The following is a 17,313-nucleotide window of genomic DNA, read 5'->3' on the forward strand; positions in this document are numbered from 1 at the left end:
ACGACTGTAGTCCCAGCTACTTGGGAGGCTGAAACAGGAGAATCGCGTGAACCCAGGAGGCGGAGGTTGCAGTGAGCCAAGATCGCACCACTGCACTCCAGCCTGGTGACAGAGGGAGACTCTGTCTCTAAAACAAAAACAAACAAACAAAAAGAAGTCCAAAATTAAGATGCCAACAGGTTCATCATCCAGTGAAGGCCTACCTCCTGGTTCCTAGATGGGGTCTTCTTGCTGTGTCCTCAAGTAGTAGAAGGGGCAAATGAAGTATAAGGGCACTAATCCCATTCCTGAGGACTCCACCCTCATGACATAATCACTTCCCAAAGGCCCAACTTCCTAATTCAATCACCTTGGGGGTTAGGATTTCAACATACACATTTCAGAGGGACACAAACATTCAGCCATAGCTATGGATGCTAAGTTGCAATCATTGCTGAAGGAGGTCATTGCTCCCAGGCCATCTGAGTAAACTGGGACTGTATGTACATATATGTATATACACATCTAAATACATCTATATATCTATGTATTGACAACTACTAGTTTATATCAATGCCTCCAATTCCAGTTCATCATTCTCCTTTCTATAACTCCCTACTCTGACAGCAAGAAAGCTGGCTTTTGCTATCCTATTTTTTGTAACCTAACCACAAGCTTATCAGATTTTATTACAAGAATAAAACATAAATCAAATGTGAGGACTTAGTTAATAGTACTATAATACATATAAGAAACTTGCTGTACACTAGCTCAAACTTCTTTTCTCCTATTTTATTTATTTATTTATTTATTTGAGATGGAGTCTTGCTCTGTCGCCCAGGCTGGAGTGCAGTGGCATGATATTGGCTCACTGCAACCTCTGCATCCTGGGTTCAAGCAGTTCTCCTGCTTCAGCCTCCCAAGTAGCTGGGATTACAGGCGCCCACCACCACACCCGGCAAATTTTTGCATTTTTTAATAGAGATGGGGTTTCACCATCTTGGCCAGGCTTGTCTTGAACTCCTTACCTCGTGATCCTCCCGCCTCGGCCCCCCAAAGTGCTGGGATTACAGGTGTGAGCCACCATGCCTGGCCTCTTTTCTCCTTTTTTAGAAAGCTGGTATAAGTCAGGTGCGGTGGCTCACGCCTGTAATCCCAGCACTTTGAGAGGCCAAGGCAGGCAGTCACGAGGTCAGGAGATCGAGACCATCCTGGCCAACATGGTGAAACCCCATCTTTACTAAAAATACAAAAAATTAGCTGGGTGTGGTGACTCGTGCCTGTAATTCCAGCTACTCGGGAGGCTGAGGCAGGAGAATCACTTGAACCAGGGAGTTGGAGGTTGCAGTGAGCCAAGGTTGTGCCACTGCACTCCAGCCTGGCACCAGAGCAAGACTCCGTCAAAAGCAAAACAAGAAAAAAGCTAATACATAGGTCAGAAAGAAATTTTTTTTCTTTAGATGAATCAAGTATCCTGGCAAAGCCATCAAGGAATTTTTCATCCCTGAAATTATGACTTTCATTTCTAACATTTCCATTGAATACTTTCTTATAGTTTCCATTGTTCTGCAGAAAATGTCCATGTGCTCAAGTAGGCTGGAAACCTTTTACACTGGATCCTTTAACATATTTACCATAATTATTCTAAAGTCCTGGTCAGAGTTTTTCAGTAACTTGTTCATCTCTCTGTCTGGTTCTATTAACTTCTTTGTCTCAGAATCAAAATTATTATTTTCTTTTTATTTATTTATTTAAATTAGAGATGGAGTCTTGCTATGTTGACCCGGCTGATCTTGAACTCCTGGCCTTGAGTTATCCACAGATCTCAGCCTCCCAAAGTGCAGGGATTACAGGCATTAGCCACCATGCCCGGCCATTATTATTTCTTTCTTTCCAACTTTTATTTTAGGCTCAGGGGGTACATGTCCCGGTTTGTTACACAGATAAATTGCAGTCATGGAGGTTCAGTGTACAGATTATTTCATCACTCTGGTAATGCGTACAGTACTCGATAGGTAGTTTTTCTGTGAGTTTTTTTGTTTGTTTTTGATTTTTTTTTTTTGAGATGGAGTCGTTTTCTGTCACCCAGGCTGGAGTGCAATGTCACAATCTTGGCTCACTGCAACCACCCCCTCCCGAGTTCAAGCGATTCTCCTGCCTCAGTTTCCCAAGTAGCTGGGATTACAGGCACCCACTACCACAGCCAGCTAATTTTTGTATTTTTAGTAGAGGTGAAGTTTCACCATGTTGGCCAGGCTGGTCTTGAACTCCTGACCTCAGGTGATCCACCCACCTCAGCCTCCCAAAGTGCTGGGATTACAGGCATGAGCCGCTACGCCAGGCCTGATAGGTAGTTTTTTAATCCTCACCCTCTTCCCAACCTCCACCCTCAAGTAGGCCTCGGTGTTAATGTCCCCTCCTTGGTGTCCATGTGTACTCGATATTTAGGTCCCACTTATAAGTGAGAACATGCGATATTTGGTTTTCTGTTCCTGTGTTAATTTGCTGGGGATAATGGCCTCCAGTTCCATCTGTATTGCTGCAAAGGCCATGATTTTGTTCCTTTTTTATGGCTGCATAGTGTTCCATGGTGTGTATGTACGACATTTTATTTTTACTCATGGTCTCACTCTGTCACCCAGACTGGAGTGCATTGGTGAGATCACGGCTCACGGCAGCCTCAACCTCCCAGTTTCAAGTGCTCCTCCCACCTCAGCCTCCCTAGTAACTAGGACCACAGGTGTGCACCATCATGCCTACTTAATTTTAATTTTTTTTGTAAAGACAGGGTCCCACTATATTGCCCAGGCTGGTCTCAAACTCCTGGCCTCAAACGATCCTCCTGCTTTAGCCTCTCCAAATGTTGGGATATAGGCATGAGCCACCATGCCCAGGTGACATTTTCTTTATCCAGCCCATCACTGATGGGCATCTAGGTTGATTTCACGTCTTTGCTATTGTGAATAGTGCTGCAATGAACATACATGTACATGCATCTCTATGGTTGAATGATTTATATTTTTTGGGTGTATATTCAGTAATAGGATTGCTGGATCAAATGGTAGTTTTGATCCAGAACTGTTTTAAGTTCTTTGAGAAATCTCTAAACTGCTTTCCACGGTGGCTGAACTAATTTACATTTCCACCAGCATTGTATAAGCATTCCCTTTTCTCTGCAGCCTCTTGCCAGCGTGTTATTTTTTTACTTTTTTTTTTTTTTTTTTTTTTTTTTTTTACTTTTATTTTAGGTTCAGGGCTACATGTCATGTGCAGATTTGTTATCCCTTTTTTTTTTTTGGGACAAGGTCTCATCACTCTGTCGCCCAGGCTGGAGTGCAGTGGTATAATCACAGCTCGCTTCAGCCTTGACTTCCTAGACTCAAGTGATCCTTCCACCTCAGCCTCCTGAGTTGCAGGGCCTACAGGTAGGTGCATGCCACCATGCTCAGCTAATTTTTGTATTTTTTGTAGGGACAAGGTTTCACCATGTTGCCCAGGCTGGTCTTGAAGTCCTGGGCTCAAGCAATTCATCTGCCTTGGCCTCCTAAAGTTCTGGGATTTCCTACCTGAAGGCAGGAAATTCCTTGTTTGGCTGGGTCTGGGCCTTTTATGGACTCGGAATGTGGAGTGCAAGCTGATTGGCATGAGCCACTGTGCCTGGCTTAGACTTTTTAATAATAGTCATTGTGACGGATGTTGATGCAGTGCAGATGAGCCCCAAAATTGGGGCTTAGCCCAGGAGGGTGTGTGGCTTTGCCCAGGAAAGAATTCAAGGGTGAGCTGGTGTTGTTGGTAACTTTTATTGAAGTGGCAGTGGACAGCAGCAGCAGAGGTTCTGCTCCTTGTGGAGCAGGGCTACCCCACAGACAGTGTGCCCAGAGGAACAGCTCCAAGGCAGTTCTGCAGTCATATTTATAACCACATTTTAAATTTAATTTTATTTTATTTAATTTTTACTTTTTTAAATTTTATAAAATAGAGACAGGGTCCAGCTGTGTTGACCAGGCTGGTCTTGAATTCCTGGCCTCAAGTGATCCTCCTGCCTGGGCCTCCAGAAGTGCAGAGATTACAGGTGTGAGCCACCATGCCCAGCCTTTACCCACTTTTAATTATATGGAAATTAAGGGGCAGATTATGCAGACATTTTTAGAAAAGGGATGGTAACTTCCAGGTCACAGGGTCATTGCCATGCAAATGAGTGATAACTTCTGGGTGTTGCCATGGCAATGGTAAACTGACATGGCACACTGGTGGGCATGTCTTATGGAAAGCTGCTTCCTCCCAGCCCCTGTTTTAGTTAGTCCTCAATTTGTTCTGGTGTCTGAGCCTCACCTCTGGAGTCAAGTCCCGCCTCCTACCTCAGTGTGATATAGAATCTCATTGTGGTTTTCAGATATCCTTAATACGTTTATGTATTTTATCTTCTGTTTAGGCAACCAATCCTTATTGCCTCCAATCCTTATACTTCCCACATGGATATCCCCAACTTCATCTCTGCCACTCCAATCCAGACCAGCCCTCTACATGAATGCTATGTTTCGACACCAATTGTCTGACACGAACTGGGTGTCCTATGATTTAGTTCTGTCACTACCTGGAGTTAATGCAGACTCCACAAATTGAGGGCTCTGTTCCACAAAACTGCTCATGACTTCTGATGCCAGTGCAAGTCTTAGATATCCCAAAGCTACCTGTGCTTCTGACCACAGGTTTGGTAATTCACTAGCATGACTTACAGAATTCATTAAAAACACTACTTTTTTTTTTTTTTTTTTAATGACGTGGGGTCATTATTTTGCCCAGTCTTCTCTCAAACTCTTGGGCTCAAACAATCCTCCCACCTCAGCCTAGTAGCTGGGTTTACAGATGTGCACCACTACACCAGGCTACAAAAGTATTGTACTGGCCAGGCGCAGTGGCTCATGTCTGTAATCCCAGCACTTTGGGATGCCATGGTGGGCGGATCACGAGGTCAGGAGATTGAAACCATCCTGGCTAACATGGTGAAATTCCGTCTCTACTAAAAATACAAAAAATGTGCCCGTAGTCCCAGCTACTCAGGAGGGTGAGGCAGGAGAATCACTTGAATTCGGGAGGTGGAGGTTGCAGTGAGCTGAGATCGGGCCCCTGCACTCCAGCCTGGGTGACAGAGCGAGACTCCGTCTCAAAAAAAAAAAAAGTATTGTACTTAAAGTTTTATTATAAAGGATTCAGCTGAAGAACAGCCAAGTGAAAGAGATGCATAAGGCAAGGTATGACAGGGAGGAGTACAGAAGCTTCTGTCCTTGTGGAGTCACAGTGAGTCAGTACTGGCATGGGATTGGGGACCTCCGGCCAGTGACACCCACTCAGGTCTCACTCGGCCACCCTACCTGCTGCAGGAGATGGCCCACCCACTCAGCCCACCCAGGCTGACTTGCACTCTAGTTCCTGAGTTCTTGTCCTGTGCCCAAGAAGAATGAGGATGCTCTGACAATCAAAGAGTGAGCAAGGCAGGGAGTTTTACTGAGTGATGAAACAGGTTTCAGCAGAGAGGGAATGTGGGGGTGGTCCCCCTACCCGAAGGCAGGAAAGTCCCCCATGTGGCTGGGTCCAGGCCCTTTTATGGACTCAGAATGATGAGTGTGTGCTGATTGGTTTGTGAGTGTGCAAAAAAGTTTAAAGCGAAGGCACTACTTAAAGGTGGCCGTGACAGTGTAGAAAACCAATTAGGAAAAGGTAGGTATATGTAAAATAGGTGAAGGGTGGGGATCAATCAGAAGAAAGCATGCCAAATGGGAAGACAAGTTCTTAATCTGGTCCAAGGATTTAACTTGTAGCTTGGCTTTCAGGCTTTAAACTATCTTTGGCTTGGAGATGGGAGTTTCACTGGGGACCCGCCCCTATCTGCCTAGCCATTTGACTGCCTTTTGTCACTATCAGTACCTCATATGTTCACCAACCAGGAAGTTCTCCTCTGGTCCTCTTTTTTCTTTTCTTTTCTTTTTTTTTTTTTTGAGACAGAGTTTCACTCTTGTTGCCCAGGCTGGAGTGCAGTGGCGTTATCTTGGCTCACCTCAACCTCTGCCTCCCAGGTTCAAGCAATTCTTCTGCTGAGTTGAAACTCCAGTAGCCTCTAGTAGATGAGATTGCCAGTCTCAAAGGGATTGGCTTTGGACAGCCAAACGGTGATAAGAGATCAGGATTTGGGTACACAAAAATATAAACCGACAGCTCTACACAAAGCTGGGACCAATAAAGAGCTTTACTTTCAGCAAAAACACAAACCAGAAAAAAATCCATTCACCACCCCAGAGAGAAAAGGATATTGTCTCATGCTGAGCTTCAGGTGGGCCAAAAGCATCCCCTGAAGATTTTTTTTTTTTTTGAGATGGAGTTTTGCCCTTGTTGCCCGGGCTGGAGTGCAGTGGCATAATCTCGTCTCACTGCAACCTCCGCCTCCCAGGTTCAAGCCATTTTCCTGCCTCAGCCTCCTGAGTAGCTGGGATTATAGGCATGCACCACCATGCCTGGCTAATTTTGTATTTTAGTAGAGACAGGGTTTCTTCATGTTGGTCAGGCTGGTCTCGAACTCCTGACTTCAGGTGATCTGGCCACTTCAGCCTCCCAACGTGCTGGGATTACAGGCGTGAGCCATGGCACCCTGAAGATTTGCACAAAATAGGCTTGTTCTAATACTGGTTTAGAGTTCAAATTTACAATTATTCACCTGGGAAATAATAGGCTGAGAAGTTAATGGAAATATAGTACCTAGCCACTGATACTCCTGCAGAAACCTAGCAGAATAAAACAAATTGATCTGGAAGGAACTATCTTTAGCCTAGATAGATGGCATAAGATTCCCTAAAATAAGGTCAGTAGTCCATTTGGGCTGCTATAACAAAATACCATAAACTGCATAATTTATAAATAACAAATTTATTTTGTCACAGTTCTGGAGGCTGGGAAGTTCAAGATCAAGGCTCCGCTAGGCTCAGTGTTTGACAAGGGCTGCTCTCTGCTTCCAAAATGGAGCCTTGTTGCTGTGTTCTCGCATGGCACAAGGCCATAAGGCAAAAGCTAGTAGCTTCCAGCCCTTTTACAAAGCACTAATATATTCATGAGGGCAAGGCCCTCGTGACTCAATCATCTCCCAAAGCCACAGCTCAATACTGCTGCATTAGGGATTAAGTTTCAACATGAATACTGTAAAATACAAACATTTCAACCATAGCAGGTCCTATAGGAGTTGAACTCATACTCTAAAATATAAAACTCCTTGAAGGGCTGGGCACAGCGGCTCACACCCGTAATCCCAACACTTTGGGAGGCTGAGGTGGGTGGATCACTTGAGCAAGGAGTTCCAGACCAGCCTCCGTAACATGGTGAAACCCCATCTCTACCAAAAATACAAAAAATTAGCTGGATGTGGTGGCATACACCTGTAGTCCCAGCTACTCTGGGGGCTGAGGTGGGAGGATCACCTGAGCCCAGGAAGTCAAGGCTGCAGTGAACAATGATAGTGCCACTGCACTCCAGCCTGGGCAACAGGAGTGAGACCCTGTCCAACCCCCACCCACAAAAAAATCTAATAACAGTAGTATTAAACTCAAAACTTCAGATGGCTGGTAAGATTGCAGTGGTATTTATAACTCATTGGTCACAACCAGTTACAGATTTCTTTGTTCCTTCTCCATTCCCACTGCTTCATTTGACTAGCCAAAAAAACCTGAAACAAAATGAAATCTTCAAATAATAGACTACAAAATAAGTATGGCGTATTTTAAGTGATTAAAGAAATTATGTATCTTTGCTCCACACATTTCAACAACTAGTTCTGATGAATTTATAGGATTGGGGGAAGCAAAGGCTAACTTTTACTGCATATGTGCCAAGCATTGGATGTAAAACCCCTGTTAGGAACCTCCAAAAAGATTAGAATTGAAAGAAAGAATCAGGAACAGAAAGCATCATCGGCCCAAAAAACATCATTGGCCCAGTGCAGTGGCTCACACCTGTAATCCCAGCACTCTGGAAGGCTTAGGTGGGAGGATCAGTTGAGCCTAGGAGTTTGAGACCAGCCTGGGCAACATAGCAAGACCCCATCTCTACAAAAAATAAATTATCTAGCTGGGCATGGTGGTGCACACCTGCGGTCCCCACTACCTGGGAGGCTGAGCCACCACTGCTTGAGCCCAGGAGGTCAAGGCTATAGAGAGTCGTGTTTGCACCACTGCCCTCTGGCCTGGGCAACAGAGACCCTGTCTCAAACAACAAACAAACAAAAAATCATGCCAACACTAATTTATACCAATGCTATAAAAACAACAACAGGGGGCAGAAAAAAAGCCTGAAGGTTTGGATTAGCTCTAAATCCAATAGTTTAAGTAACTTGGGCAATTATGCAAACACCCATTGGCTTTTAGTAAAATGAACATATTAAAACCTGTTAGAGCATTACTTAATTCATTTCGATCGACAATACATGCATTTCAGAGAATCATGTCATAACATGTCATAACAACAGTGATTCATATTGCTTAGTAGCAGTAGCAGTAACAAGTAGCCAAAACTGCTTAAGGCCTCCATATTTGATCAGGAGACACCCATAGTTTTTGGAAGTCATCTCATGACAGCAATATGCTTTATGTTTCTAAAAAGGAATTGTTATAAATTAACAATGCCCTCTTGGTAACAGTAAAACTGCACTGAATTTTTGGAACCTTCTTAACATTTGTTTCTACATGAAATTTATATAATTTACAAATTTAAATTATTCAAAGCTGATGGTTGATGGCACAATATATAATCCTGTGAGAAGATTATGAAATGGAAGAGTTCCCTGATATCCTTGCAGGACATGTGACAGGGGTGTGGCTCATCTGTTCAGCCAAACCCCTTATAGGAGAGGGAAGCATGCAGATGGGCAAGTGCAGGAGCTGGATTGAGCGCTTTTGGGCTCTGGCCCCACAGCAGCATCTGGTGGGGGGTGCCTGCAACTCCCAAAGCCCCAGTGGGCATGTTACAGTGCTCCTTTAGCTCTGCTGTCTACAGATAGCTTAAGTGTTAACTAGCTCAGTGCCCTCTTGGTACCTGGGTTCTTGTCCAGCATCCAGGAAGAATCAGGTCAGATGGACAAATTGAAGGATGGTAAATGCAGGGGATTTTATTGCTGGATAAAGGTGGCTCTGAGTGGGATGGATGGGGACCTGGAAAGGGGATGGAGTGGGAAGATGATCTTCTCCTGGAGTTCAGCTGTCCCATGGCTGATCTCCTCTCCAACCATCCCCAGCTGAACTCCTCTGGACGTTTAGATGCTCCTCTCTTCTCTCCTTCTCTGCCGCACCACTCTTCTGCTCATGGAGCCTGGGGTTTAGGGTTTATATGGCTACAGGATAGGGGGCGTGGTGGGCCAAAAGGCAACATTTGGGCATGAAAACAGGAATGCCTGTTCCCATTTAGGGCCATGGGTTTTTCCAGGCTTTTGCTGGGGAACTGCCCTCTTCTACCCATTATTTCCTTGCCTCTTGTCCATATCAATTATATTTAAGAGTAAGAAGTTTTAATATTGTGTTCCTCCAATCGTTATTTTTTAGTGTTTGATTTCCTTTCCCTTTAAAAATAAATTAACTTAATAACACATCAAGTAACAACTGATTTATGAATTCAAAATAGTAACAAGCTCAACTCCAAAGTTCATGCTTTTCAACAAGATTCAACATCTTTTATTTACATGTTTATGACATACATTAATGGTCATACACAATTTTTAAACTAAATCTAGTAACAACAGAGGATGGAACATAAAAGACACAATTCCAAATCTTACTCAGGCTGAAATGATTTTTCACTAACTGAAAGATAAGATAAATGAGCAACCATTATAAAGTTATGGGCTGTATGTCAATTCACGTCTTAAAATTGAAAGTCAGCCACACAGCTATTAAAACAATGGGAAATTTGCAAATGCAAATATATAATGCATGCACAGCTATCACATTTATTCTTTATCCTTAAAGCCATTTTTAAAGTAAACTGGGAGAGGCAACTTAGTAATATATGTACATCAAGGCACATTCTTTTCTTGTGCTTTAGGAATGATTTACATGTGATCTGCTTATATCTTAATTTTATACTTTATAACAGCTTCTAATACCTAAAAGCTTAATTTTTAACAATTATACTTTGAGTGGTAGGTTCCCAGAGAGAAATGTGGCATCTCTCATGGTTATTTTCAAAGTCAGAAAATTGGATAGCTTGAGGAGGTGGGATTTAAAAATCAAACATATGAATTAATATAACTTAGTTTTCATAACCTTTAAAAATAATTTATCTTCAACAATTTGGTGGAACTGTAATCAATTTCTTCAAGTATGATACTGAGGGCTGCACTGAATAATTTTCAACATTCTGAAATTACCTGACAATTACATGGTATCCACAGAGCTGCTGTGAATGTCTATATTGCTATCCGATTTCTCAACTGCAGTTTTTCAACCAAATTAAACAACTAAACATGATACAAAAGCTGAAAACATACCAAACCTAGCTTGTTTGTTCATTAACTTGTTCATTCTTTGCAAATAATGAGAATTTTTTTTTCCATTAATTGTCCTATGTTATCAAGGAGAATTTTCCCGTCAACAGTGTTTAATAACTGGGTTCTTTTCTCATGGTCAATTTACTTGCCTTGAAGAAATAGTATAGTAAGGTTTTAATAAGCATTTCATGCATTTTAATGGCATTTTAAAAATTAGCTATTCATTTATGGGTTCCTCATATAGATAAATATATTGTGCAAACTTGATTACAACATGTAACTCATTAAGTGCTTTAAAACAGAATAAAGAATCCCTGACTTAAAAGGGGATAAAATAAATAGTAAGTCAAGAATCACAGATCTAAAGCATTTAAAAAACGTAATATACCTATTGCATCCTATTGAAATGCTTTATATTAGAATTTTCTTTTTAATCCATAAACAGGGCAAATAAATCACAGAATCTCTGTATTTTGAGAATAAAACAGAAGAAAAGCCAACTGGTGCGGCCTTTTAAATGCAAAATGTATAATAATGTCAAAATGCAAATGAAACTGTACAGTTTTAAATTCAGTACAGTCATTTATAAACATTAATTCATAAAAGGTATATCATGATAAACCACTGCCATCAAATATTAGGTTGGTGCAAAAGCAATTGCACCAACCTAATAGATCTGTTTTCAATTTCTTTACACTAAATGGACTTTCCTATAGAACCCATTGGCCAGACAAAATGTTTGGAAACATTACGTTACCAAACAGCCCAGAACTTTGATATGTAAACTCCAAGCAGACAGTCACACAGAATTGTAAACAAATGTTCTGTGAGTTCAGTGTACAAGAGATGTCACTTCTTTTTATCTTCATTAACATACTCATTCTCCTTCTGAAATATGTGCTACCTCTACTTTAACAGTTTGAATGGCTTCTGCAACTTCAGATAGCTTCTGTCCTTGCTGTTGTGCTAATACATAATTAACCACTTGCATAATACTTTGGTCAGAAAGTGTAGATACTGATGGATACTCTTCAGTAGCTGCAACAGCTTCCAGAGCTTCCATAGTTTCTCCTGTCACTACCACAGTCTCAAGTTCTTGAGGACCACTGCTTTCTTGTTCCTGCATGCCTGCTGTTAAGATGCTAACAGCATGTGCCACTTGAGTTCCTTGGTTATGAAACTGAAGGGTGTCTTTTTCCAGCATAATTTTGCAAGGCACATAGTCTCTGTGGAATTTAGTCATATGTTTACGGAGTGTTCGAGCATCTATGTAGGCTTCGCTACATACAGGACAGACATATGGCCGTTCACCAGTATGTGTTCTGACATGGCGTTTTAGAGATCGGGCATCAGCCCAAGCTACTCCACATGTTAAGCACTCAAATGGCTTAACTCCTAAAAAAAAAAAAAAAAAAAGCATGTGTAGTGAGGTACAAGCACCAAAATATAAACTGCCTACCAAACTTCCTTTTATTAAAAAGTACAGTAGCTCATAAACCTTTCTATCTGGACTGTGGCAATCTTTTATTTAGGACTTTCCTTAGAATAAAGAAGATTCTTTGCTGGGCGTGGTGGCTCACACCTGTAATCCCAGCACTTTGGAAGGCCAAGGCAGGTGGATCACCTGAGGTCAGCAGTTCGAGACCAGCCTGACCAACACGGTGAAACCCCATCTCTACTAAAAATACAAAAATTAGCCCGGCGTGGTGGCGGGTGCCTGTAGTCCCAGCTACTTAGGAGGCTGAGGCATGACAATCACTTGAACCTGGGAGGCGGAGGTTGCAGTGAGCCAGGATCGCGTCACTGTACTCCAGCCTGGGTGACAGAGTTAAGACTCTGTCTCAAAGAAAAAAAAAAAAAAAAAAAGAATGAACAAGATTCTGAACTATAAATCTCTCTAAAGATTTTCCTGTGGACAGATGTGATTGAGACAAATTTTAGTTTCTGTGCATAATCTCATTTATTCCTTCATTCCTTCAAAGCAGAGGCTTCAAATAGTTTAGTTCAGCATAACAATGTGGATACAGAATTAAGTTCACTAAAAAAGGAATCTGTTTATATGCACAATAATTAGGTACTCAGGTTCAGGATCACCTCTGTCATTTGAATAAAGATATGAAATTAATCTCTTACCAAGGAAGGTGAAAGAGCTGGTAAAGGGAGAATCACTACTGGACTGGCTTTTATTCTATAAGGATACATATAATACAAAGTATAGTTACCTTCATGGTTGTTCATGTGTCTCCTATACTCTCTTAGCTGAGTGAATTTTCTTCCACATTTTTCACACACCCGTTCCAGGTTTTGCTTTGCTCTTCCTTTCTTCCCATGGGTAGCTTTCTTTACATGCCTTCTGAACAAAGCTTTTTCATAAAATTCTTTGCCACATATATTACACCTAAAACAGGGGAAAAGACCCAATTATTTTGTCCAAAGAAGTAGCAGCCATAACAATCAGAGTACACACATGTATCAGTTAAGTTCAGCTCCTTCTCAAATTTACTCACCTATAAGGCTCAGTGACAGAATGAGACTTCACATGGGAATACCAATCTTTCTTCCAACTATAGCACTTATCACAAAATTGGCACTGGAATGGCTTCACACCAAGATGTTTGTTCATGTGCTGGCGAAGATCTCTAGCTTCAAAGAAACTTTTTTCACATCTGCAATAAAGTTCAGTTACCCAATTGGATAATCTTATTCCTTTAAAACAAGTTTCCAAGAACTCAGTAACTATTTTTAGTTTTTTAGAACTCCAAAAGATGATCTCAACTTAAAAGAATTCCTTGATTTTCCAATCGCGCATAAAGCCTACAGGGTTTTAGGTTTTTTCATCTTAAGGCTACCAGAAATGTTTTACAAAGAATTGTGCATAGTTCCCAAAGGTTATTACAGAGGAAATTTACTATTCTCTCTCTCTCTCCTTAATTACCCCACTTTGAGATCCCTATTTCAACTCTCTCATTCTTAGTCCACGTGTTGAGGGTAGACTTTACCTTTGACACTAGGGATAGAGCAAATGACTTGGGCCTAAATTAATCACAACAAAGCATTCCCTTGGCCATAGTGATTGACTCAGGGATGACTGATTTAACTTGATGTAACTGGAGTAACCCTCAGAGCTTTGATGGAACTACCAGAAAAGAAGTTTGACAATTTGGAATTTGAGAGGATGTGAGACTGAAACCACTGCCATTGTCTTGTCCATATGGTGCCTCAGAGAAAACAAGTGCTAATGAATTTGAATCCAGTTTACATTAAACCATCCAGACTCCTAGACTTTATATTTAACTCAAGCCTGTTTGGGTTGAGTGTACTTTCATTAATAACTAAAAATGTATTGATAACAAACTATCTTTGTTTCGAAATAAGACTAATTAGAGTAACATCAACAAATATGTCAAGTAGGAAGCTCCAAAAGCCCATCTCTCCATGAAAGCGGAGGACAAACTGGCAAACTGTTAGAATCAACCTTACCAGGAACTCTAAAAACTAATGAAAAGCTTATAGTGACCAGGCAAATAAATGTTTAACAAAGAAAAAAAATTGTTGAATCTCTGTAAGAGAGCTTTCTGATGTACCCCTGAGCCTAAAAGTTAAAAGAAAAGCAAAAGAGAGCTTCCTGGCTTTTTGTTTCCTAAGAGACAGGGTCTTGCTATGCTGCCTGCCCAGACTAGTTTTGAACTCCTGGCCTTAAGCAATCCTACCACCTGTCTCCCGAAGTGCTGGAATTACAGACATGAGCCACTGCGCCCACCCTAAAATGACTTTTTGTTTTTTAGGCAGAGTCTCACCCTGTCACCCAGGATGGAGTGCAGTGGCGTGATCTTGGCTCACTGCAACCTCCCACCTCCAGGGTTCAAGTGATTCTCCTGCCTCAGCCTTCCAAGTAGCTGGGACTACAGGTGTGAACCACCACAACTGGCTGATTTTTGTATTCTTAGTAGAGAAGGGGTTTTGCCACGTTGGCCAGGCTGGTCTCGAACTTCTGACTTCAGATGATCTGCCCACCTTGGCCTCCCAAAGTGCTGGGATTACAGGCTTGAGCTGTTGTGCCTGGCCCGATTAATTTTACGTTATATGAATTTTACCTTGATTATAACAGAAATTTTAGGGGGATCTGGAAAATGAAGAGGAGGGGGGAAAATAAACTGGCTGGCAGTGAGACTCTTCTTTCCCATAGTCCCCACTTCCAGGTAGTACATTTGAAAATCTTAAATCACTTTAAATGAGTGATTTGTATGGTAAATGATTTACATCTCAAAGATGTTAAAAATAGTAATCCTTAGGCAAGAAAAAAAGGACATTAAAATCAAGAATAAACTGAAGTTACAGTTTAATATTATCTTCAAATATTTTTTTGAAAACTGAGTAGAAACATAATTAAATTAACTGAATGCCTCACATATTGAATACTTACTGAGTACAATGATAGCCTCGAACCTCAGGCTTTGGTTGGTGTTTCTTGAAGTGCTTGCTGAGTCCAGAGCCCCTATGAAAAGACTTTCCACAAACTGAGCAAAGGTACTTGGACTCTCCTATTAGAAAAAATTAAAACCCTGTCACATATCCAGCAATCAGTCCTCTTTTAACAGAATTCTTTTTTTTTTTTTTTTTTTTTTTGAGATGGCATCTCGCTCTGTTGCCCAGGCTGGATGGAGTGCAGTGGCGTGATCTCGGCTCATCGCAAACTCCACCTCCCAGGTTCAAGTGATTCTCCTGCCTCAGCTTCCCGAGTAGCTGAGACTACAGACACGTGCCAGCTAATTTTTTGTATTTTTAGTGGAGACGGGTTTCACCGTGTTAGCCAGGATCATCTCGATGTCATGACCTTGTGATCTGCCCGCCTTGGCCTCCCGAAGTGCTGGGATTACAGGCGTGAGCCACCACGCCTGGCCTTTAATAAACAGAATTCTTTATGTCATATTTCAGAAGTTACTTTACCAAGGGGACATGGAAGCTATAACATTTGGCAGACATCTATAAACCATGTCAAAATCCCCATTTCCTGTCAACAACCATAGTACTATCAGAGGGTATGACCCAAGGAATGCAATACAGTTGTATGATCTATGGATTGTAATAGTACTAGAGTTGAATACAAGTTACAGCAGGTATCTACCCTTCATTGGCTATTCCCACATTTTTGCTTTAAAACATCTAAAAATAAGTATGTATGGACAAAAAATATAAGCCAACTACTATGTTGACAATTATGTCTGCCTACCATTTAACTTTTTAAAAGCATGATCATTTCTTTATGCCTGGATTTAAATTATGCATGATTTTAACACTTAGTACACATCTTTCTACACTGAGGGAAACAACGAATATTCCATACACAAACACAGCTGTAAAACCAGATCTGAGAAAATGGTTTTTTTTTTTTTTCTTGAGATGAAGTCTTGCTCTGTCACCCAGGCTGGAGTGCAGTGGCACGATCTCGGCTCACTGCAACCTCCGCCTCCCGGGTTCACGCCATTCTCCTGCCTCAGCCTCCCGAGTAGCTAGGACTACAGGCGCCCGCCACCATGCCCGGCTAATGTTTTGTATTTTCAGTAGAGACAGGGTTTCACCGTGTTAGCCAGGATGGTCTCGATCTCATGACCTCGTGATCCGCCTGCCTCGGCCTCCCAAAGTGTTGGGATTACAGGCGTGAGCCACTGCGCCCAGCCTACACTTTTAATTTAAAATACTGTCTCAATACAAAATTGAGCACACACAACTATCAGTTTATCAATATAATTTCTGGTATAATTAAAGCATAATCATTAATACTTTATGAAATGTAACTATGTCAATATAAATTTCTCATTACCTGTGTGAATACTCATATGTTCTTGAAGACTCCGTTTGGTAACAAATGACTTAACACATAGTTCACACTGGAACTGCTTCTGTGATTGATGAAGACTCTGATGTAATTTTAGACCATGCTTATAGATAAAAGTCTTTCCACAGACCTAAGATAGAACAGGGGTGATTAAGTCAATAAAACAAAAAGGGAGATTGTTTCTGAACAATGAAGACAGAGAAAATGAATATATTATTTTAAATAAATATTTAAATTATTTAACTTACAATAAAACATAATGACAAAGTGAAAGTTGAAACCAACTTGAAAGTTGACCCCTCTTCTGATTCAGTATTCAACAAATATTGTTATCTTTCTTAAATCCATGTGATCACCAGAGATTCTCAAAATAGTAAAAATCAGACAAACCTCATGCTATCCTTGAGACTGGTAAATAGTATACCTTATATTAACAGACATGGAAGCTTAATCAAGAACAATATACCATTCCCTGCTACACCAACTAGAACAGTGCTTTTCAAACTGTGACGAAGCACTAATTTTTTTTTTCCTTTTCCACAATCCACTGGGAGAAATTTTTGTTAAACACAAAAATTTTTGTTAAAAATGACGTGACAATGCCAAATTGCTATGACAGTTTCTACATGCTTACTCTCTATTTCTGTACTTATCATCCACAGACCACACATTCTGAGTAGTGCCACATGGGAAGACCAGAGGCCCAACTAATACTTGGTATTTAAATTTATGGCCAGGTGTGGTGGTTCATGCCTGTAATCCCAGCACTTTGGGAGACCGAGACGGGTGGATCATTTGAGGTCAGGAGTTCGTGACTAGCCTGGTCAACATGGTGAAACCGTCTCTACTTAAAAAAAAAATACAAAAATTAGCCAGGTGTGGTGACAGGCGTCTGTAATCCCAACTACTCGGGAGGCTGAGGTAGGAGAATCACCTGAACCCAGGAGGCGGAGGTTGCAGTGAGCCAAGATCACGCTAC

At 41.4% G+C, this 17,313-nt stretch overlaps 1 protein-coding gene across 1 annotated transcript in view; it reads right to left on the reverse strand.

The window, feature by feature from the left end:
* Nucleotides 1-9,657: 9,657 nt before the first annotated feature.
* ZBTB11 (zinc finger and BTB domain containing 11) overlaps nt 9,658-17,313 on the reverse strand; it is a 31,480-nt gene continuing 23,824 nt past the window's right edge. Inside the window, exons 7-11 of the mRNA XM_054479821.2 lie at nt 16,320-16,464; nt 14,922-15,039; nt 13,006-13,164; nt 12,721-12,896; nt 9,658-11,893 (exon numbers count right to left, since the gene is read on the reverse strand). Coding sequence (XP_054335796.1) covers nt 11,376-11,893; nt 12,721-12,896; nt 13,006-13,164; nt 14,922-15,039; nt 16,320-16,464 — 1,116 coding nt within the window. The 3' untranslated portion in view covers nt 9,658-11,375. The remainder of the gene's footprint in view (nt 11,894-12,720; nt 12,897-13,005; nt 13,165-14,921; nt 15,040-16,319; nt 16,465-17,313) is intronic.

The sequence above is a fragment of the Pongo pygmaeus genome, chromosome 2 (assembly GCF_028885625.2).
Source record: "Pongo pygmaeus isolate AG05252 chromosome 2, NHGRI_mPonPyg2-v2.0_pri, whole genome shotgun sequence".
NCBI lineage: Eukaryota > Metazoa > Chordata > Mammalia > Primates > Hominidae > Pongo > Pongo pygmaeus.